Raw genomic sequence first — 17,022 nt, 5'->3', positions numbered from 1 at the left:
ATAATCAATGGAAAATCTACGAAAAACAATGTGAAACGCCAATGGCGTTTGACGGCACAAAATTAAAGTAACACAGTTCTTGATTGAAAATCATATCGATATTCTGCTACTGGTAGAGAGAACATAATAAGCAAATACAATTTCCAAATAAGAGGCTACACATTCTACCACACATATCATCCAGATGGTGAAGCTCACGGCGAAACCGGCATTTTAATCAGGGTACGCATCAATCACTTCTTTTTGGCAAAGTTGGCAACTAATTACTTCCAAGGCACGTCTATCAAAATGCCGTCAGGCAACGGAAACCACAATTTACTGCTCGGCTCGCTTTACAATTTCTGAAGGACAACTCATGGACTTCTACAACTTGCTTGGAGATCGCTTTATAGCTGCTGGGGGCTATAATGCCAAACACACGCACTAGGGTTCACTCCTTGTGACACCCAAAGGAAGACAATTATACAAAGCAATCATAAAACAAAGAATTAGTCTATTTTTCCCCTGCAGCCCCACATACTGACCAACAGACCCCAGGAAAGATCCTAACTTAATAGACTTTGCGGTGACAAAAAACAATCCCCGCAATAGAATTATAACCAAAGCGCTTTCGAACCTGTCTTCAGACCTTTCGCCAGTGCTAAAAAACTCTTCTGCAAAGCACAAAAACTACAGATCACCTCCACAGGCTGACGTCGCACATAACTATCCCCTCAGTTCAACATCGAAGCGTACATCGTAGAGGCAGCCGCTATCTCAACCACACAAGGCAGGGACGTGCAAATTACCCATTTAAAAACGAATCTGCAAATTGAACGGCAAGTCCTAAAAAAGAGGCGCCTGCGACGTGCCTGGCAAGCCAACAGATCGCCGTAATTAAAACAACGGCTTAAGGAAGCCTCTCGAATACTAAATCGAGCTCTATATTGGCTCACCCAAATCGGAGCTCTCCAATCGAAACAGTCACTCCAATAAGAAATTAATTAGGAAGTTGGGTCCGCAGAGTCGAAGATAGAGCCGAAACTTTTGCTTTACATCTCAGAAACGTATTCGAGACGAACCCTGCCACTGTTTCATTTGTCCTACCGCAAAGCGAATCTAAATATATTTGCCTATCACCATTGTTTCAGCTAAAGGAAATCGCGAAAGTCATTGGGGAACTGAAACCGACCAAATAATCCCAAAAATTTTAATTGAACTTATAATCGCTGCCATGGTGGTTAATTTTAAGCTCTTCAATGGGATCACAACTCTAGGTTACTATCCAAAAAAATGGAAAAATGTATTATTATTATGATACCTAAGCCCGGAAAAAAAATCGAGCCAGATTACACTCACAATCAACTTGATTGGTATCTCTACAGCAAAACTTTCGCAAAAAGGTGAAGCTGGAGTACCGCAAGAAAGCGCGATAAAGCCTACTCTGTTTCTTCTATACACAGATGATATTCCTACGACCTAGCAGCTAACAACAACTACGTTCGCTGATGACACTGCAATTTTAAGTCGCTCGAGGTGCCCAGGACACAGCTAGCAAACCACCTTCTCGTAGTAGAGAGGTGGCTATCTGACTGGCATATTAAAACAAATGAACAGAAATGTAAACACATAACGTTTATTCCCAACAGACAAACATGCCCTCCACTATTATTGAATGGTCTTGGCGTCCATCTGACAGACGACTAACCTAGAGAAGACTCATTGAACGCAACAAAGTACATATAATACTAAAACCCGGATCTACTGGATCCTTAACGCTCGTACGCTCCTGCGTCTGGACTACAAGGTTTTGCTCTACAACTCCACTCTCAAGCCCATCTGGACATATTGCTCTTCAATCGAAAATCCTGCAAACTATCACTGGGGCACCAGTGACATCCACAGGGGCCTTGGCTGGCATTCTTACCGTTAAAGATGAAATAGACAAACAAAAAGCGTCCAACAATGAAAAGCTCTCTGTACACCCCAATCGCCAGTCATATGACTGTTAGAGTAGTTAGTTTAAGATACACTCATTGAAGAAGATTGAATAAATAAATAGCAAAGCATACCAAAAAAAATAATTATTTTACACCGGTGGTACTTAGACAAATCGAGTTTAAAACGCGTGCATAAAACTTTAAAATATCTTCCCTTCAGTTCCGTTAGTTATACTTATGTTATATGTTGAAAATTTGATACACTTATTGTTAGTATCTAAAGGGTGAAGATTCAATAAATAACTAGCAAAGCATAAAGAAAGGCTACATGCACTTTATGAGGGTATATGTCAGACACATGTCTCGCACTGACACAGTGGCCATTTTTAAAATCCTCCCCAATGCGTTTTGTGGCGCAGTGCCTTACAATTAGATGTAGAGTTGCAAAGAAAAAGGGTTTTCTGCAAAAACGCTAGTAACATTATCAACAGGAATAAAGGGCCGTAACCACTCTTCAGGGTCGATCTGGAGCGGAAGAATTAATGTGGAAGAGCCACAAAAAAGGAATGCACAAATTGTCAGGAGTATATACACACCAGGGCATACTGTTTACTTGGAACATGGAACAACTGGCAAACTGCCCTGTCAACAAAAAAGACCCCAAGAAAAAAAATTGCGTAAACTGACAAGAAAATCACACGGCAACAACAGGGGCTGCACAATATATTGGATTGGGCGTGTCAATACATATCCCGCTGTCGAAACCACTGATATTTCCTGTGAGCTATTTTAAAGTCGTACTTCCACAAATCGGCAAACGGCCCTGTCAACAAAAAAGACCCCAAAAAGAAAAAATGAGTGAGCTGCAAAAAAAAAAAAAATGAACGGCAAAGGACAGGGAATGTCCATTTGACGAGTGACAGACACGCGTACGACCCCGGAAGTATTTTTCGGCACGAATGCAAGATCTTAATTTGGTCATTTAAATATCCAGAAGGGCTTCTCATACGCCGATGCACTTCGTTTAGGGACGGCCTACAGTATAATTTAGGAAACGTTCAACAGTTTTAAGTACACACAAGTCACAAAGCACTCTAGAAGCTATGATAGTCATTATGCAACAAAGTATGATGGAATTCATGTCATTCATAAATACGACATGAACGGGATATGTATTGCAAACAATTTTTCAAACCCAGAACATGGTGTTAAAGCTGATTGCAGCTAAGCAGTCCAAATAATCAATGGAAAATCTACGAAAAACAATGTGAAACGCCAATGGCGTTTGACGGCACAAAATTAAAGTAACACAGTTCTTGATTGAAAATCATATCGATATTCTGCTACTGGTAGAGAGAACATAATAAGCAAATACAATTTCCAAATAAGAGGCTACACATTCTACCACACATATCATCCAGATGGTGAAGCTCACGGCGAAACCGGCATTTTAATCAGGGTACGCATCAATCACTTCTTTTTGGCAAAGTTGGCAACTAATTACTTCCAAGGCACGTCTATCAAAATGCCGTCAGGCAACGGAAACCACAATTTACTGCTCGGCTCGCTTTACAATTTCTGAAGGACAACTCATGGACTTCTACAACTTGCTTGGAGATCGCTTTATAGCTGCTGGGGGCTATAATGCCAAACACACGCACTAGGGTTCACTCCTTGTGACACCCAAAGGAAGACAATTATACAAAGCAATCATAAAACAAAGAATTAGTCTATTTTTCCCCTGCAGCCCCACATACTGACCAACAGACCCCAGGAAAGATCCTAACTTAATAGACTTTGCGGTGACAAAAAACAATCCCCGCAATAGAATTATAACCAAAGCGCTTTCGAACCTGTCTTCAGACCTTTCGCCAGTGCTAAAAAACTCTTCTGCAAAGCACAAAAACTACAGATCACCTCCACAGGCTGACGTCGCACATAACTATCCCCTCAGTTCAACATCGAAGCGTACATCGTAGAGGCAGCCGCTATCTCAACCACACAAGGCAGGGACGTGCAAATTACCCATTTAAAAACGAATCTGCAAATTGAACGGCAAGTCCTAAAAAAGAGGCGCCTGCGACGTGCCTGGCAAGCCAACAGATCGCCGTAATTAAAACAACGGCTTAAGGAAGCCTCTCGAATACTAAATCGAGCTCTATATTGGCTCACCCAAATCGGAGCTCTCCAATCGAAACAGTCACTCCAATAAGAAATTAATTAGGAAGTTGGGTCCGCAGAGTCGAAGATAGAGCCGAAACTTTTGCTTTACATCTCAGAAACGTATTCGAGACGAACCCTGCCACTGTTTCATTTGTCCTACCGCAAAGCGAATCTAAATATATTTGCCTATCACCATTGTTTCAGCTAAAGGAAATCGCGAAAGTCATTGGGGAACTGAAACCGACCAAATAATCCCAAAAATTTTAATTGAACTTATAATCGCTGCCATGGTGGTTAATTTTAAGCTCTTCAATGGGATCACAACTCTAGGTTACTATCCAAAAAAATGGAAAAATGTATTATTATTATGATACCTAAGCCCGGAAAAAAAATCGAGCCAGATTACACTCACAATCAACTTGATTGGTATCTCTACAGCAAAACTTTCGCAAAAAGGTGAAGCTGGAGTACCGCAAGAAAGCGCGATAAAGCCTACTCTGTTTCTTCTATACACAGATGATATTCCTACGACCTAGCAGCTAACAACAACTACGTTCGCTGATGACACTGCAATTTTAAGTCGCTCGAGGTGCCCAGGACACAGCTAGCAAACCACCTTCTCGTAGTAGAGAGGTGGCTATCTGACTGGCATATTAAAACAAATGAACAGAAATGTAAACACATAACGTTTATTCCCAACAGACAAACATGCCCTCCACTATTATTGAATGGTCTTGGCGTCCATCTGACAGACGACTAACCTAGAGAAGACTCATTGAACGCAACAAAGTACATATAATACTAAAACCCGGATCTACTGGATCCTTAACGCTCTACAACTCCACTCTCAAGCCCATCTGGACATATTGCTCTCAGCTATGGGGGGACGCCAACAGCAGCAACATAGACATTATACAGCGCGTTCAATCGAAAATCCTGCAAACTATCACTGGGGCACCAGTGACATCCACAGGGGCCTTGGCTGGCATTCTTACCGTTAAAGATGAAATAGACAAACAAAAAGCGTCCAACAATGAAAAGCTCTCTGTACACCCCAATCGCCAGTCATATGACTGTTAGAGTAGTTAGTTTAAGATACACTCATTGAAGAAGATTGAATAAATAAATAGCAAAGCATACCAAAAAAAATAATTATTTTACACCGGTGGTACTTAGACAAATCGAGTTTAAAACGCGTGCATAAAACTTTAAAATATCTTCCCTTCAGTTCCGTTAGTTATACTTATGTTATATGTTGAAAATTTGATACACTTATTGTTAGTATCTAAAGGGTGAAGATTCAATAAATAACTAGCAAAGCATAAAGAAAGGCTACATGCACTTTATGAGGGTATATGTCAGACACATGTCTCGCACTGACACAGTGGCCATTTTTAAAATCCTCCCCAATGCGTTTTGTGGCGCAGTGCCTTACAATTAGATGTAGAGTTGCATTCGAGGCAAGCGCTATAACCCCAAACCTAGCCTAAAACATAAAACAAGGTCTCATTTCTAAATTTTCCAGCCACTTATGAAAAATGTTTGACAATATCCAATGGATGAGAGAGATCGAAAATTCCAGCGTATTTTGTAAAGGAAAATAAAAAAAACACCTTTTATACTATCAAATAAACAATGTGACGTAAGGTGAATCAGCCGCTCCGCTTCATTATTTAGATTCGATTTAGCGTCGCTTGTGAACAGCTGTGTTTACTTTTGTGCTTCGAGTTTTTGTCTTTTTAAGTGATTTTGTGCGAGTGTTCTGTGTGTATTTATTTACAAAGATTAGCCTAACAATTGCGCTAGTAATTTTAAGTAGATCTCCCAGTAAACGGGTACGTGTTAATAGTTATTTTAAGATTTCTATTAGATTTGTTTAATGTCTTAGCTTTGTTTGTGTAACTTACGCTCCTAAACTTGCTAAAACTCTTTTACTCTCTCTCAATCTCCCTCGATCTATTTTATAACTGTAACCTGCTCTCTATGAACCTGCTGCATTTCTGATTGACTTTTTCTGTAACTCTCTCTCCATCTCTTGCTCGTTTTACATTGTATTTGTTCGTGCATAAAGTTGTTAGTGTCGTACAAGCCACGATCAGTCGATAGAATATTTTTTCATCTCGTGCTCCCTTACGTTTGATAAATTTTTGGGATCTCGCGATCTTATTTTTTTGTGTTTTGTGCCTTTGTGATTTTTGAATTTGATCCCAGGTCCTACAAGGAAATGGTAGTTAGGATGAGCGGCTTTATGAAACAGACTCTAGACAGCCTATGAATATCTCAGGTGCTTTTAGGCAACTCAATGAGGGGTTCAATACCGTCTGTGCCCAGTTTAATAATAAAAAAATTATTAACCGAGTCGCCTAAACGCAAAAAAGCCAGCTTTACCGCCGTTAATACGACTATGGAATCCAACCCAAATCCGAACTTGGTAGCAGCAGTTAGCTTTTACGGAAACGTGGCTGAAACCAGAAATATCCGACTCTGAAGTTCTGTCTACTAACTTTAATACTTATAGGAACGATCGCCACTCACGTAGGGGCGCGGTGGGCTGATTCCCGTTACCTCTAGCATAAAATCTGAAAGATTCATATCCCGAATGAAATTGAATTTCGAAGTGTGAAAGTTTCTTTGCAATCTTTATCTGTTCTTGTTACATGTTCTTATAGTCCAATCTGTTTTATCCCTTCTTTCGAGCGGATACCTTTTAATTGTTTTAGGTGACTTTAATCTACCTGATATTTCTTGGTCTCCTCCTACTGACTCATTTATCTGCCCATGATTCTGTGGATGGCCTTTTCGAATTATAATTACAGCAAGTAAGCATTATAAAAAATTCCTTAAGTAGACAATTAGATCTTGTGTTTGTTTCAGACCCGTCTGAAATCACAGTATGTAGAATTGACGCTCTTGTTGTACCTGAAGACCGATATCATCCAATTATGGAACTGACAATTTGCCTCCCCTGCTCTGATACCCTCTCTCCTTTAGTTTCTCCAACTAAAATGAGATGTTTTTGTAAATGTGACTATAATAAACTTAACGATATGGTTTCTCATTGTAATTGGACAGACTTGTACAATTGTACAGACAATTAAAGTGCCACAGGCATCGACGGATTCTGAAATTGTTCATTTATTTGCTGAGTTTTTCCAAACTACTTATAGTTCCACAGCTTGGTCAAATTCTATCTTCCCTAATCCCTGAAATAGGACAAATTGTATTTTTTCCCTGTAATCACCGAAAGCTCTCACTTAAGAGATCAAGCAACAACAACGCCAACTTGTTCTTCCGGTCCAGATGGACTTCCTGGTTATGTGCTTTAGTTTTGTGCATCAACCATTTGTAAACCGATTTTTAATTTGTCTATTTCATCATCCGTTTTTCCTACTCTTTTATTATTTTACTTCGTAAAAAAGGTGCGAAGGTGGATGTCCAGAATTATAGAGGTTTCCAAATTGTCGCAAATTCCTAAAGCATTTGAACGCATCACTTCTCATTTGCAACATTTATGATCCTCGCTTATATCACCTTGTCAGCATGGTTTTGTTAAGCGAAGATCGACCACCAACCTTCTTGAATTGACATCTATTGTAATAAATGGATTTAAGAAAAAAATGCAGACTGACATTGTATTTACAGATTTTAGTAAGGCCTTTGACTCCGTTAACCACTCTCTTCATTTATTTAAATTAGATCAGCTTGGGTAATCTATTATCTTGGATTTTATGTTACTTGAATGGTAGGACTCAGAGGGTTATATTCAAAAATGCTGTTTCAAAATTGTACTACGTGACATGTTGAGTGCCTCAGTGTAGTCATTTTTGCCCTTTGCTGTTAACTTTGCTTATAAACGATTAACACATTCTCGCGTACTTATTTATGCTGATGATGTTAAGCTTTGTTTATCATATAATGATGTAGCGTCGGGATTTAACTTACAGTCAGATATTGATTGTTTTCATAGATGGTGTGAGTACAAACTTTTAAATTTGATGTCTTAAATGCAACGTTATGACTTTTTACAGGGGTACTCCTACGTTTGTCAGTTACTTTCCTAAAAATACTCCACTTGACCGTATATATTCAGTTAACGATTTAGGTATTCTTCTGGACCCTAAACTTAAATTTGACTGCCACAGTATGTCCACTGTTAACAAGTGTTCTTGTGCTTATAAAGCGTTGGCAAAAGAATTTGATAACCTTTATTTGACCAAATTATTATTTACATCCCTTGTCCGTCCTATTTTAAAACATTGTTCGTCGGTTTGGAGTCCACAATATCAAGTGCACATCGACCGTATTGAGTCGGTACAAAAAAAATTTTCTCTTATTTGCCCTGCGTAATTCCTGTTCCTGTTAGACTAACACGAAATTATTATCCCCTAAATTTTCCACGTTGTACATCAAATTCTTGTCTGCACGAGCCCTTTCGCGTTCTATGTCATAACTATAATAAACTTTATCATTTAATTTGCATTTCAACATCTATCCCGGTATTAAAAACTAATATCTTAACTCATTTGCTTCATTCTTAGTTGTGCCTTTTATTTTTATTTGTGTCCCGTCTATATTTGTTTTATGTATGTATCTTCCTCGCGAACTCGCATTTTTTTCCCAAATTGATAAAAGGGCCCCACACGTAACAAGCACGTGCTTGGTAACGTTGGGCCACTCGTTTGTACTGTTCGAAGTCCATCAACTTCCATATATATTGTCATCAGAATATTTACTTTAAACTGGGAACCATTTCGTTTAACCCTAAAAACATTTCTTAAATACCAGATATGTGCTTCCTTTCTATGTCACTGCAGAACAAAGGATGAATTTTTCCGTTTGATATCAAGATTTGTGACGAAAATGTATTATAGGTTGTACTGAATAAATACTTTTTATACATTTTCTCTTTCGGCACACTTTATCAAAATCGTACTGCTTAACACATGCATATTAAATTGCAGCGTGCTGAATGCACCATTCTCTCGTAACTTTTAAACTATTATTATAAGTTATGTAGTAGAATAAACTGTAAAAAGTTTCTTATATTAAGTTGTTTAACAAAATCTAAAATTTCCAGAACCTTCATAAAGAATTGGCATACTCACAAAAGAAGTTCAATGCCAAGGCAGTGTTCTGAACTGGTAATTTTGATTTACAACAATGTGTCGTATGAAAATTGAGCCATTTTAGAAGTCTTTCCGACAAACTAACTAGTTTTTCCAAAAATAGTAAGACATATGTTTCTTAGCTTGTGACTGACCTGGCAAGAACTTTTAACTTTGTTAACAAAGATCAAAGTCATCTTAAACTCGCGACCTATTGCTTCTTGTCCCGAACAAAGGTTCCGTACAAACTTCAGCTCATTAGCACACTGGCGGTGATCACCTGAAGAGGACCTTTAAGTTTCAACTGCTAAGCAGCCATTCTGGCGCATACGGCAGCCGACTATATTCATACCCTGCAGACGCGGATCAACTCCAAAACTGGGCAGCTAGTGATCATTCAGGAATACACATTACCTTCGCAGCACTGGATCATAGCATGAATCACGGCTGTTATTTCTGGAAAGGATGATCAAGTTGGTGTATTCGATCCTAAGACTAGCAAATACACAGCACGTCTGCTAAAAATTTCACCTTGCACCTTTACCTGTTAAATGTTCTTGAAGTTTCCCAGGTTATTTAAATGGCCCGAGAAGTTTTGGAAGATTACAGTTCAGTTTAAATGTTAACAGTATCTACCGCCACACACGAAGGTTTAGGCCAGTTCTTTTTCCTGCGAACGACAGAGGGCTAAAACAACCACTTAAGTTTTTGACAACCGTCTTTTGCCTTCTTCTTCTACCTTTAAAGAGAGCGAAAGACAAAATCTTGAAGTCAGAAAAAAAAACCTTTTAGTATTTAAGATCCACGCAGTTATTACTATTTGAGCTGGGTTTGGAGAGTATAAACTTAGTTGCGTTTAATTACAGCAATTAGTGTTGTTAACGTCGCTGCTTGTGAAAATTTTATTTGATAAAAGTCGCGGACCAATCAGAAATTGGACAGCTTGCAACCGCATAATTTTTGCAATTCGCTGATGAACGCAACGTCACGCTGCACACTTTGTAAAGAACCATCTTCGTTTTTCGTCCTCCTTTTGAACCGTAAATCTTTTTTATCTTTTTAAGGTAAACATGACGCAAAATGAACACCTCTTCGACAGCAGTGCACAGCAACGGAAGCCAACATCAAAAACATAACTGCGAAATACAACCAAGCCAGTTCTCAATCTGGCCGACTTCAAAAGCTGAAATGGCCGCACCCCATGACAAATATTCAGACTACAAGCGCTTTAAAATCGCTTTTAAAAATATCCTCCACAGTGAGTAGTTTGTCATGCGTTGCATTGAGGTCGTCCAAGCATATCAAGTCAAAACGACATTTCTATCTTTCTCAATTCTATCTCTAAGTTTTTCAGCTTGCAATATATATCCAACCTCGATGATACACGATAGATAGCTTTAGAGATCTGAGGAACGTTATTATTTTTAGTATTAGCTAACGATATCATGAACACAATCATGTTTAATTTAGCTGCTTTCCGAGGTGATACGGAAACAAGGTTGAGCTACTGATACACCAATTTTTGGATGGTCGATTACGCGCCATTACCAAAGGAGGAGCCATTGACACACAGCGGAAGGACTTCGTAAGGAAAGCCAATCTTTCCTTAAATCATGCGCAAATCATTTGCTGAATATCCCTTTAAAATCCTATGTAGTTGTCTCAGTCTTTTGCGTCCTAGTCCAGCCAAAGTCCAACCTCGTTTCAGAACGTAAACCAGTACAGCCGACCTACAGTTTCCGTAATAGCGCGCACGGCCAGGATGCGCATCATACCTACAGCATTAGTACAGAACTTTCAAATTGTTTGCGCACTTTTAGAGTCGAATTCTGTGGTAACAGTTACTTTTACAGATATGTTAGAGTCCTCTTTTTTTATATCCGTTACTCGTAGAGTAGAAGGGTACAGTAGATTCGTCGGAACGCATGTAACATTTTTTTTGCTAAAATGATCGAGGGTGTTCCGATAAGTACTAAGTCTCCAAAAGAAAAACGAAAATCTTTTAAAAGTGGCGATTTATTTCTCAACATAATCTCCTTTTAGCTCGATACACTTGACCCAGCGATGCCACAACAAATAAGTTTTCTCGAGGTCTGCAAAATGGGCCTCTGTTGCAGCGACAACCTCCTCATTCGACGCAAATTTCTGTTCAGCGAGTGCCTTTTTTAAGTTTGTAAACAAAAAGAATTCACACGCGGCCAAATTTGGAGAATATGGCCTATTTGGCCTTGGCGAGGGCGGAAGAGTGAGCCTGTGCGTTGTCATGATGGAAGAACACTTTTTTTCTCGCAAAATGGGGCCGCACTTTTTGCAATTCGGCGGGAATCAGAACACTAATTCGGCAGAGTACAGCCCTGTGACCGTTCTGCCCTTCTCCAGATAGTCGATGTAGATCACACCTTGTGAATCCCAAACAACGGTGGCCATCACCTTTCCGGCCGATGGGACAGTCTTCGCCTTCTTGGGAGCAAGTTCGCCGGGTGAAGTCAACTGTTTCGACTGTGCCTTGGTCTGTGGTGTGTTCCATCGGATCCATGTTTCATCGACGGTCACAAAACGACGCAGAAACTCTTTAGGATTGCGCTTAAACAGCGTCAAACACTGTTCTGAAGTGGTCTGACGGTTGCATTTATTGTCCGGAGTGAGCAAACGCGGCACCTATCGCGCCGACAGCTTTCTCATGCCCAAATTTCATGCAGGATACGCGGTATTTTGACATGCCTACAGTCTCAGCTATCTATCGTATTTTCAAGCTGCGGTCTGCCAATACGAGATCGTGTATTTTTGTCACGAATGTATATCATTTTGATGTTGGTTGCCGTTTCGGGGCACCTGGTCGTGGCTCTTTAAAAACAAAAACACATTGAAAACCGTTAAACAAATTTTTGACGGTCGCTACCGCAGGAGAACAGTACCCGTGGACAGCGTCCAAGCCCTCTTTGATTTCGCTGTAATCACTTTGATTTTGGTAAAAAAAACAGTCTGCAAACCGTCTAGCCTGACAATGGCAAAAAATATATCCTAATTCTGGTAAAAATTTCATATTAAAAAAAGTAGTAGTTATTAAGAGTTGGCAGAACTGTCGTGAAAAACGTCTTGGTAAAACTAAACAATTTTTGTTTATTATTAATTAAGACTTATAAACGTTGATAATTTTCGGCCATAAAAATAGGTCACCACTGCTTGAGAGGACCTGCTGGAACAAAGGCGGGATTGACGATTTTGGGATGCGTTTTTATGTGAATGTATATCATTAATTTCCAGACTCCATTTTGATGAACTCTTACCCTCTCAATGAAATATACCGCTCATTATCCTTGTTCCGATTACACCGATTTTCAGTACTATAATTCTAGAATTTAATGTTTCTCAGATTTTGGAATAATTTTAAAACATTCATTTGTTCAATTCCACATTACCATTAGAACATCTTTCGAAATTGCCTAAGATAGGGGCGTCTTTAATTTAATTTAAATTTAAGTTTATGATAGAGGTGATGAGAAGACAAGGGAATAAACAATAAATAATAGCATTTCATTTCTTTCAGTTCTTTCATCTTATTCAGGTCCCATAATACATTCAATCTTCAGATATTACCTACAATACAATGTATAATTATCAAAAAGTTGTTAAATAAAACCAGTTAAATTATTTTTCTTATTATTTTGTTCTTATATGGAGAACATTGATATTAGAATGTATTTGTTCATTAAAAAAAAAAAAAACAGAAGGATGGCCTAGATAACGCCAGTTGTGGCCCTTGGTTGCTTCATCGGTTCTGGTCGTTTTCGCAGGGATCGATCTGTCTTGCGTAGCTGTCGCTATGTGGTGGCTGGCGTGCTAATGGCGATGTCCTGCGAACTGATTCTGGCTTTTATTTTTATTTGTGTCCCGTCTATATTTGTTTTATGTATGTATCTTCCTCGCGAACTCGCATTTTTTTCCCAAATTGATAAAAGGGCCCCACACGTAACAAGCACGTGCTTGGTAACGTTGGGCCACTCGTTTGTACTGTTCGAAGTCCATCAACTTCCATATATATTGTCATCAGAATATTTACTTTAAACTGGGAACCATTTCGTTTAACCCTAAAAACATTTCTTAAATACCAGATATGTGCTTCCTTTCTATGTCACTGCAGAACAAAGGATGAATTTTTCCGTTTGATATCAAGATTTGTGACGAAAATGTATTATAGGTTGTACTGAATAAATACCTTTTATACATTTTCTCTTTCGGCACACTTTATCAAAATCGTACTGCTTAACACATGCATATTAAATTGCAGCGTGCTGAATGCACCATTCTCTCGTAACTTTTAAACTATTATTATAAGTTATGTAGTAGAATAAACTGTAAAAAGTTTCTTATATTAAGTTGTTTAACAAAATCTAAAATTTCCAGAACCTTCATAAAGAATTGGCATACTCACAAAAGAAGTTCAATGCCAAGGCAGTGTTCTGAACTGGTAATTTTGATTTACAACAATGTGTCGTATGAAAATTGAGCCATTTTAGAAGTCTTTCCGACAAACTAACTAGTTTTTCCAAAAATAGTAAGACATATGTTTCTTAGCTTGTGACTGACCTGGCAAGAACTTTTAACTTTGTTAACAAAGATCAAAGTCATCTTAAACTCGCGACCTATTGCTTCTTGTCCCGAACAAAGGTTCCGTACAAACTTCAGCTCATTAGCACACTGGCGGTGATCACCTGAAGAGGACCTTTAAGTTTCAACTGCTAAGCAGCCATTCTGGCGCATACGGCAGCCGACTATATTCATACCCTGCAGACGCGGATCAACTCCAAAACTGGGCAGCTAGTGATCATTCAGGAATACACATTACCTTCGCAGCACTGGATCATAGCATGAATCACGGCTGTTATTTCTGGAAAGGATGATCAAGTTGGTGTATTCGATCCTAAGACTAGCAAATACACAGCACGTCTGCTAAAAATTTCACCTTGCACCTTTACCTGTTAAATGTTCTTGAAGTTTCCCAGGTTATTTAAATGGCCCGAGAAGTTTTGGAAGATTACAGTTCAGTTTAAATGTTAACAGTATCTACCGCCACACACGAAGGTTTAGGCCAGTTCTTTTTCCTGCGAACGACAGAGGGCTAAAACAACCACTTAAGTTTTTGACAACCGTCTTTTGCCTTCTTCTTCTACCTTTAAAGAGAGCGAAAGACAAAATCTTGAAGTCAGAAAAAAAAACCTTTTAGTATTTAAGATCCACGCAGTTATTACTATTTGAGCTGGGTTTGGAGAGTATAAACTTAGTTGCGTTTAATTACAGCAATTAGTGTTGTTAACGTCGCTGCTTGTGAAAATTTTATTTGATAAAAGTCGCGGACCAATCAGAAATTGGACAGCTTGCAACCGCATAATTTTTGCAATTCGCTGATGAACGCAACGTCACGCTGCACACTTTGTAAAGAACCATCTTCGTTTTTCGTCCTCCTTTTGAACCGTAAATCTTTTTTATCTTTTTAAGGTAAACATGACGCAAAATGAACACCTCTTCGACAGCAGTGCACAGCAACGGAAGCCAACATCAAAAACATAACTGCGAAATACAACCAAGCCAGTTCTCAATCTGGCCGACTTCAAAAGCTGAAATGGCCGCACCCCATGACAAATATTCAGACTACAAGCGCTTTAAAATCGCTTTTAAAAATATCCTCCACAGTGAGTAGTTTGTCATGCGTTGCATTGAGGTCGTCCAAGCATATCAAGTCAAAACGACATTTCTATCTTTCTCAATTCTATCTCTAAGTTTTTCAGCTTGCAATATATATCCAACCTCGATGATACACGATAGATAGCTTTAGAGATCTGAGGAACGTTATTATTTTTAGTATTAGCTAACGATATCATGAACACAATCATGTTTAATTTAGCTGCTTTCCGAGGTGATACGGAAACAAGGTTGAGCTACTGATACACCAATTTTTGGATGGTCGATTACGCGCCATTACCAAAGGAGGAGCCATTGACACACAGCGGAAGGACTTCGTAAGGAAAGCCAATCTTTCCTTAAATCATGCGCAAATCATTTGCTGAATATCCCTTTAAAATCCTATGTAGTTGTCTCAGTCTTTTGCGTCCTAGTCCAGCCAAAGTCCAACCTCGTTTCAGAACGTAAACCAGTACAGCCGACCTACAGTTTCCGTAATAGCGCGCACGGCCAGGATGCGCATCATACCTACAGCATTAGTACAGAACTTTCAAATTGTTTGCGCACTTTTAGAGTCGAATTCTGTGGTAACAGTTACTTTTACAGATATGTTAGAGTCCTCTTTTTTTATATCCGTTACTCGTAGAGTAGAAGGGTACAGTAGATTCGTCGGAACGCATGTAACATTTTTTTTTGCTAAAATGATCGAGGGTGTTCCGATAAGTACTAAGTCTCCAAAAGAAAAACGAAAATCTTTTAAAAGTGGCGATTTATTTCTCAACATAATCTCCTTTTAGCTCGATACACTTGACCCAGCGATGCCACAACAAATAAGTTTTCTCGAGGTCTGCAAAATGGGCCTCTGTTGCAGCGACAACCTCCTCATTCGACGCAAATTTCTGTTCAGCGAGTGCCTTTTTTAAGTTTGTAAACAAAAAGAATTCACACGCGGCCAAATTTGGAGAATATGGCCTATTTGGCCTTGGCGAGGGCGGAAGAGTGAGCCTGTGCGTTGTCATGATGGAAGAACACTTTTTTTCTCGCAAAATGGGGCCGCACTTTTTGCAATTCGGCGGGAATCAGAACACTAATTCGGCAGAGTACAGCCCTGTGACCGTTCTGCCCTTCTCCAGATAGTCGATGTAGATCACACCTTGTGAATCCCAAACAACGGTGGCCATCACCTTTCCGGCCGATGGGACAGTCTTCGCCTTCTTGGGAGCAAGTTCGCCGGGTGAAGTCAACTGTTTCGACTGTGCCTTGGTCTGTGGTGTGTTCCATCGGATCCATGTTTCATCGACGGTCACAAAACGACGCAGAAACTCTTTAGGATTGCGCTTAAACAGCGTCAAACACTGTTCTGAAGTGGTCTGACGGTTGCATTTATTGTCCGGAGTGAGCAAACGCGGCACCTATCGCGCCGACAGCTTTCTCATGCCCAAATTTCATGCAGGATACGCGGTATTTTGACATGCCTACAGTCTCAGCTATCTATCGTATTTTCAAGCTGCGGTCTGCCAATACGAGATCGTGTATTTTTGTCACGAATGTATATCATTTTGATGTTGGTTGCCGTTTCGGGGCACCTGGTCGTGGCTCTTTAAAAACAAAAACACATTGAAAACCGTTAAACAAATTTTTGACGGTCGCTACCGCAGGAGAACAGTACCCGTGGACAGCGTCCAAGCCCTCTTTGATTTCGCTGTAATCACTTTGATTTTGGTAAAAAAAACAGTCTGCAAACCGTCTAGCCTGACAATGGCAAAAAATATATCCTAATTCTGGTAAAAATTTCATATTAAAAAAAGTAGTAGTTATTAAGAGTTGGCAGAACTGTCGTGAAAAACGTCTTGGTAAAACTAAACAATTTTTGTTTATTATTAATTAAGACTTATAAACGTTGATAATTTTCGGCCATAAAAATAGGTCACCACTGCTTGAGAGGACCTGCTGGAACAAAGGCGGGATTGACGATTTTGGGATGCGTTTTTATGTGAATGTATATCATTAATTTCCAGACTCCATTTTGATGAACTCTTACCCTCTCAATGAAATATACCGCTCATTATCCTTGTTCCGATTACACCGATTTTCAGTACTATAATTCTAGAATTTAATGTTTCTCAGATTTTGGAATAATTTTAAAACATTCATTT

At 39.3% G+C, this 17,022-nt stretch overlaps 1 protein-coding gene across 14 annotated transcripts in view; it reads right to left on the bottom strand.

Moving 5' to 3' along the window:
• LOC122818715 (vesicular glutamate transporter 1) overlaps positions 1 to 17,022 on the bottom strand; it is a 162,706-nt gene that overhangs the window by 39,827 nt on the left and 105,857 nt on the right. Inside the window, exon 1 of one of the 14 annotated variants that reach the window (XM_050889841.1) lies at positions 9,602 to 9,635. The exons of 12 other annotated variants lie outside the window; for them this stretch is intronic. In XM_050889841.1, coding sequence (XP_050745798.1) covers positions 9,602 to 9,620 — 19 coding nt within the window. In that variant the 5' untranslated portion in view covers positions 9,621 to 9,635. Of the gene's footprint in view, positions 1 to 9,342; positions 9,506 to 9,601; positions 9,636 to 17,022 lie in introns of those variants that run through there. One more of the 14 variants, XM_050889847.1, reaches the window with a different exon arrangement.

The sequence above is a fragment of the Drosophila biarmipes genome, unplaced genomic scaffold (genome assembly GCF_025231255.1).
Source record: "Drosophila biarmipes strain raj3 unplaced genomic scaffold, RU_DBia_V1.1 ptg000008l, whole genome shotgun sequence".
NCBI classification, from domain to species: Eukaryota; Metazoa; Arthropoda; class Insecta; order Diptera; family Drosophilidae; genus Drosophila; species Drosophila biarmipes.
Note: the sequence above shows the minus strand (reverse complement) of the source record. Positions and strands in the feature narration are given on the sequence as shown.